Here is a 7,313-nt window from a genome sequence, read left to right as displayed (position 1 = left end):
AGTGCCCACTTACACCACAAGCCAGCGTTTGGGGGCCACTCACTTCTTGAACAAGTGCACCTCTTCCACATGAGCGGTTTAGACCCACATCTATCTTAGCAGGGAGGGGCATCCCAGGCACGGTGCTGTAGGCGGCACATGAAGCCTCTGTAAACAAGGTAGGGCAGTTCAGTCTAATAGCTTTGTGCATGGCCTAACTGAAATGTGAGAGCACAGGATGAGGCAGCTGTAGCCTCTTCAATTTGTAAGCGGTGGTAAGGAGCGGAGGGTGGTACGGAGTTTGCAGACTTCAAAAGCCAGAACAAATAGCAGTGTGAAGGAAGCATGGCGCTGTAGTCTGTTAGTGAAAATGTTCAGGTAGCAGAGAGAAACCTGGGGTTTTAGTTGCTTTTCCAGACCCTGCTTTACATATTTTATCTTTCAAAAACTAAATTGACAAAAACTGGAGACAACCTTTAAAATAAGGACTGAGAACTGGGCCTTTTCCCTCCTTGTGCAATGTTGTAACTAGGCTACAGCCGCTCTTCTTGCTTGTGCAGCTGTTGGGCCCTAGACTATCACAATCTCTGTGCCACCTGTTTTGAATGTAAGTGGCTGTATCTGTACTGTTAAATGTGCTTCTAGCACAGAGCCAGCCCCTCCCCAGCCTTTTAAGCACTGCTCTATGCTGTTGCTAGCTTCCCGTAGGGCTTAGCTTAGGGATGGTATGTAACATGTACAGCATGTAATGTCAGAGCCATGCAACAGGACAAAAAGAGGAGGTGTTTGGCATTCAGGCTTCTTGCAGCTGCTGAGAATTTTTCAGATCATAGCTTTGGACATTATTGCTACCTATCTTAGCTCCCTTGTGATCTGATCTGCAGTCTGATCGCAGCCTTCCTGGATATCTTCACAAAATACTTCTAGGGTTTTATAAAGTACAACTTCATTAGTCTTTTAACATTTGGGCCCAAACTTGCATTTGTACCATATTCCAGACACAATAGTAACCTTGATGGTCACTGTGAGTCCAGCAGTTTTCAGACCAACTTCATTCTGTAGCTTGCAACTGAATTGAAGTGCTGCAGTCATTACTCGCACAAGTGAGTAAGCGAGCAAGCTTCATGCTTGAGCAGGTACCTAAGAAGAACAGAAGTGCCCCCAGCAGAGGTCCTGGGGAAGATGCTTGCAGTAGGAGGGCTTGCCAGGAGGAGAAGGTGCCTGTAGAACTGAAGGATTTGAGGCACCTGTTGATTAAACAGATCTTGAAAGACACATCCCCTGCACCCCACCCCTCAAGGAGGAGTGTGACCCAGAGAGTCATTTCCCATAAAGCGGAGGCGGAGGTCAATTAGAGAAGGAGGAAGAGTTGAGGAGCAGCATCAGAGAGAATGATGTGGAGATGCAGGCAAAGGCAAAAGATGCTGTAATTGAAAGAAGAACTGAAGGTGGAAGAATAAGGCCATTAAGACTTCTTCATCTCAGAATGAAAGTTACTCAAGAGAAGATTGAAAGGAAGATAGTAGTCAAGATTTACATCAGTTCCAGAAGGAGGCAGGAGTGTGTGACTGTTGAATCCTGATTAAGTGATCCAGAATATAAAATACCATGCTGCACTAGTTAAAAATCTTTTTAAAAGACTTTCAGTTGTTTTAATTTTTAAAAAAAAAATGCCAGTGGAAAAAAAAAATGTTCGTAAGTCTCTAAATAGTGCTAGTGGGGAGAACACTTGTCAGAAGCATCTCCACATAACACTGGATGAATAACTACTCCTATGAGGGATATTTAGAATGTGCAGAAAGAAGCAGCAGGGGTAGTAGCAAGGTATGTGTGTAACTGTGTACATCCTCTTGTTTTGGTGTCATATGGCAAAGAAAGAAAAAGCAGGACCATACAGTGAGGATGTGGGAGTGTTCCTGGTGGTGCTGAGGAATTACCTTGGTACCATTCCAAAACTATAAGAATGTTTCACCTCTGGCTTCAGTTAGCTGGATGTGTTGAAGATGGAGGGAAGATAGCAAGATGCATCATGGGCACTGAAGAAGGAAGAAGCGAGGTAGAAGCAAAGCTGAAAGAATGTGGTTCATTCAGGGCTGGAGACCAGATAATCTCTTAACTGAGGGTGATGCCTTGTGGTAGAAAAATATAAAATACACACCCTCTATTATTCTTTCTTATTGGGATAGTACTAACAAAAACTTCTGCTGGCCACTGAGAGCAACTGGAAGTAGACTGAGAGGGAGAAGAAAGACTTGGACTAACTGCAGAGAGGAGGCTACAATAACTCACCCGAGGCAGCCAGGAAAAACGACTGCGTTATTCTGCCTTCAGAGGCAAGGCAGTACTGCTGTCACTGTACAGAGCTCTTGAGAAACCTCATCTGGCATATTCTGTGCAAACATCATCCCTGCTCAGGACAGAGCAAACCTAAAGGTTTTGCAAAGCGGGGGACAAGTGGGATAGATAGATAGTTTAACAAATAAAGGCAGAAAGGCATCTCCTCACTCGTGCTCTCTTGGAGAGCAGCTATCAAACCTAATGGACAATCTTCACAGAAAAGTGGGATATGTGCTAATAAACATCATTTGATACTAATCAAAGTTCCTAATTGTTAGAGTGGAAGGTTCTGGAACAATCTTTCTAAAGGAACAAAACACATTTAACTGCTTCAAGACGGATCCTTAAGTGGATTACATAATGATTTTTACCATAGTGGTAGAGAACTGCACTGAATAGACCCGGAGGACTTCCTAGTCTCTGTTCACCTGAGAAGTCCTATTGGATTGACACTGGCAGCATAAGGAAGGGATTCCCACTCTGACTGTACGATCTGACTCAGTGCTGCTCCAGAAAGCTGTTGTCATTCTGTGTCCCAGTTCTGCAGAGTGCTTTGCTTATGTACACATCAAAGCACATTTCTGTTCGTGTCCGTCACTCGTGTATGTATGTGCCCCGTTGAATTTACACAGTGTTTAAGAAGAGAGGCTACAGCTTGGAAAAAACAGCTGCTGTGCATGGTTATTAGGCGAGATGTTTTGCTTAAAAATTCATCCTTTTAAGCTGCTTACTTAGATTCCACCTAAGGACAACAGGCATGTTCTTAAATAAGCTTTCTTGAAAGAGATGCTTTGGGCGTGGGGTGAGTTCTGTATGTGAAAGCATAATATTTTTCTTGATGTTGAAATTCTTGTTTTCTTCCTCAGTTGGGAATTTTTGGGTGCATCGTGTTTCATTTTGTAAGTGCTTCTGAACGCACTCAGAAATAGTGCCGTCATGTCCAGGCTTGTACTCCCTCTGCCCCTGGGGATCCTATTGTGCAGATAAGAGTGTGGCTTGTCCTGAGTGGGATTTCTGCCTCAACCATGAACTTCCGATTTAAGTTTAGGCTTCTGTGTCCAGCCTTGAGAAACGTTTGAAATTTTTACTTCGGTGTGCCCTGTCTCTCTCCTTGCGTTAAGTTGTGATTCAGCAAAATATTCAAACGCGTGCTTCAGTCTGTCCTTTTCCAGAAACGTGGGTAAGGGATTACGGAAAAGGTGATTGAATGCTGCCAGTTCAGTGTGAGATTAATACTTTGCAAAGTTGATGCTAAATAATGTTTGAAAGACTTTTGGTATGTGAGTTTGAAACTTCCGGCACAAGTATTTAATTTTTATTGTGCTTCTTAATTTGGTGGGTGATTCTTGCAGTGGCTTTATGTTGCAAACTACATCCGTTCAGTCTCTTTTTTTTTCTTTTTCCCTTCTCTCTCTCTCTCTCTTCCCCCCCCCCCCGCTTTAGATCGCTCTGGAATAGAAAATGTCAATTCTGTGGAGGCACTTCAGGAAACACTAATCCGTGCATTAAGGACCTTAATCATGAAAAATCACCCAAATGAAGCCTCTATTTTCACAAAACTTCTTTTGAAATTACCTGACTTGCGTTCCTTAAACAACATGCACTCTGAAGAACTCTTGGCCTTTAAAGTTCACCCATAGGCCTTTAGGTCTCATTTGTACTTGGACTTGCCTCGTGTTAAACTGTTTTGTGCTAAAATATGTATTTATACAGTTGTACCACTTGTTGGAGAGGGAGAGTTCGCAGACTGTGAACAATTGATAGCTGTCCCATAACCATGCAATAACGCTTCAGCAGGTGCTTTCAGCTAACGGCGGCGCAGCATTCAGAGTCCTCCAAGACGTCCAGACCCAGCTGTGCTGCACTTCTGCAGAAGAGGTTGTGATGAGCCCGAGTAAATATGGACTGTTCTTTCACTTAGAAAAAAGAACCACCGCTGCCCTCTCATGTAAACTGAACACAAAATAGCTGTGTATGTGCATATGGAGCATGGAATGGGGTGGGAACAATCCTGCGCTAATAGGAAAATGGAAGAGCTGATTTAATTGGTCTTTCAATTATCTAATAGATGTATGTCTGTGTCTCTTGATAACTCACTCATGGTTTCACTGTTGTTATTCCATTAAACCCAATGGAATGATTTCAGCCTGCACCAACTCTTCACTGAGTGTGTGTTCATGCCATCTGTATATAATATAAATAGTTAAGTAATGAGTGTTTATGGCTATATAAAGTACAGAGTTGTGTGTATATATGTGTATGTATATAAATAGTTCTATACATAAAGTATACATATAATTTCTTCACAATATTTTAAACTGTGAAGGAATTTAAACTTACAACAGAAGGTGATCTATGGAAAGAACCAAATAGATGCACTTTGCATATTGCTGAACTAATTATCTGAGCATTTCTAATTTTTAGAAAACATCAAATTTGCATTAATATGCTGTGTGTGTTAATTTAAAAAAAAAAAAAAAAAAAAAGAGTGGCACCAAAGCGGCAGAGTCAGCTTCAACTTCCAGAACGGGTTCGTCGAGAATCTCAAGTGGAGATGGTTGGTTGTGGCACTAATGAGATTGATTGTCCGTTGCCACTGAGGTTCTTACATTCTGATAAAGGTTAAAGAAGCACCACATGCTCTTCAAAAACTTCAGCACAGCCAGAAAGAAACTATCAGATGAGTAACAGCATCTATCAGAAGAAAAAAAATGCAAAAAACTTATCCATGGTTGCATTTGGGTGTATGTGTGTTCTGTGACCATTTATTTCTTGCAGTACATCATTTTGCTGCTTCACTGCTAAATGAGAATTGAACACAGAAATGTGGGATTCCCCATGTCTCTTCACAATTTGGGCTTTGTGGTTCCCATGCCTGTTCTTCTGGAGCTCTCCACTGGTGCGTGTGTGTGTGTGTGTGCAGAGAAGGTACACTGGATGGTCTGGATTTTTTTCTTAAAAAAACACCACAAAAACTAAACAAACAAATGGGACTTTTTTTGTTGTTTATGCCAGTAGCAAATTACAAAGCAGATCCTCAAGGCTTAAGATTCTGCTGCTTTTCCATCTAGGAAAGTGGCTCTCTATGGGTTTTCTCCATTTATAGCAGGACCTGGCACCAGACGAGAGATTAAAAGAAGTCAAAGCAGTTGTGTTAATTAGTTACGTTTTGCTAATGTGGGAAGAAGATGCTCCGTTACCCTTGTGTTTAGTTAATTTACCTTAGAGGTAGCCCTCTGGGTCGCTAGCATTTGGTAACGCTGCTCTGTGGAGGGAGAGACCTCTCTGTTGCTGCATTTAGATGTATGCAGTAGTTGAGGCCAAGAGGCGGAAAGCTGCCGGGCTGCAGAGTTCCTCCTCGCCGTGCCGGAGCAGCTCTCGCGCAGCAGCGAGGGGATGGGAGCCCTCGTGCCTGCCGCGGAGCTGGAGCAGAGGCAGACCTCTGCCTGCCCTTGAGCATCAGGAGCCGGGCAGAGGAGGGGAGGCTCGTGCCCCGCCACGGCTCCCGTCACCTTTGGGCTGGGGGATTTCTCCTCGGAAAGGGGTAAGGAATGCTGGCCAAGGGGCCGAGAGCAAGAGGGGGCAGGTGCTTGAGTACAAGCTGGGGAAAATTTGGCTTTAGCCTTGGCTAAGGAGCAGAAGAGCCCACCCTTTCCCCTCCTCCGCAGCTGCTGCAGGGAGAGCTCGCCTGTTTCAAGCTACTTTAACCACTGGATAATGGCCCCTTAATACATACAGTTTTGCTATCCAAATGTGCTATCGGGGCATATTGTCCTAATTTCTGTTAACAGTCTGCCATCCTACCAGTATTATTTGTTTGAGAGCTTCACTGAATTCCTCATTGAACCATTTGGACTTTAGAAAGGACACAGTCACGTGTTTTGTATTATTTAGGAGCTGAAATGACTTATTTGTAGACCCCATTTCAAATGTGGGAAGTACGGTTAACCCTTGGTTGTTTTGGGAGGGAAGGAGGCTTCTTACAGAGATTGCCACCCTACAACTGTGTTTTGTTGTTTTTTGTTTTTTTGTTGTTTTTTTTTTTCTTCTTAAAACTGTATTATTAAGCCTTTAGGAATGTATAACCAGGACTGAGTAATTACTGCTTATTAAATTTTTAGTTAGATTGACCATGTATGCCTATAGATAGATATTCTAACTTGTGCAATTTCATTTGAAATAATCTTCCTGTACATAATGGAAAAACTCATATAACAGAAAAAAAGCCCCAAAGAGATTGACTGAACAAAAAAGTTGATTAAAGTATGGTTCAAAAGTGACCCACATGTTACAAACCCTAGCTGGACTCTTAGAAGAAAACCGAAACTCATCGTGTTAGCTGTGTATTGTGAGCTCTTCTTTTACTGTGTCACTGGTTATACACTTGTTAAACGCTGAGATAATAGACTTCATGCCAGGCATTTAAGTACTGTAGATTGGGTCATTGCTGAAAGATTAATGTACTGTATGACTTAAATGAAATTTTTATTCTTGATTTTATTCTTGATTTTGTTCTTGTTTTAAAAGATTAAATATGGGCATTATGTCAGCAAGCTAAACTGTGTTTCTGTGTTCTCTGCATTTTTCTGTACAAAGCCTGGAGGGGAGGACAACATGCCGAGATGAGCAAAGCAGCAGTAGTGGATGAGAACATCAGCTGCTGTAAGGTCACGGGGGCTGCACTGGTGCACAGTGGCTGGGAGCCCGTGTCTCGGTCCGCCTGCGACACTGGTCTGTCTTGCCAGGTGGTTGGATGGGGTTTTCTGGTGCACTTCGCTTATCACAGTTAACGAATCTTTTTGGGTAGCATCATTAAAATAGGTAGTTATTTTAAAAACCTTCATTACATTTCAAGAATATGACCTTGTAATTGAAAAAATGTGTACAGTTTAATTTTTGGTAAAGACAGTCTTAAAGCTAGGTTATAAGAGGTAGATGGAAAACGGCATACAAAGGGCAAAGACCCGTTTGATTTTTCCAGCTTGATTTCCTAGTTT

At 42.5% G+C, this 7,313-nt stretch overlaps 1 protein-coding gene across 1 annotated transcript in view; it reads left to right on the top strand.

Moving 5' to 3' along the window:
• The window catches only part of NR1D2 (nuclear receptor subfamily 1, group D, member 2), a 21,176-nt gene extending 14,301 nt beyond the window's left edge, over positions 1 to 6,875 (top strand). Inside the window, exon 7 of the mRNA XM_009324189.1 lies at positions 3,760 to 6,875. Within this exon, the coding sequence (XP_009322464.1) occupies positions 3,760 to 3,956 (197 nt within the window). The 3' untranslated portion in view covers positions 3,957 to 6,875. The remainder of the gene's footprint in view (positions 1 to 3,759) is intronic.
• The last annotated feature ends 438 nt before the right edge of the window (positions 6,876 to 7,313 follow it).

Source organism: Pygoscelis adeliae, unplaced genomic scaffold (assembly GCF_000699105.1).
Source record: "Pygoscelis adeliae isolate BGI_AS28 unplaced genomic scaffold, ASM69910v1 Scaffold25, whole genome shotgun sequence".
NCBI classification, from domain to species: domain Eukaryota; kingdom Metazoa; phylum Chordata; class Aves; order Sphenisciformes; family Spheniscidae; genus Pygoscelis; species Pygoscelis adeliae.
Note: the sequence above shows the minus strand (reverse complement) of the source record. Positions and strands in the feature narration are given on the sequence as shown.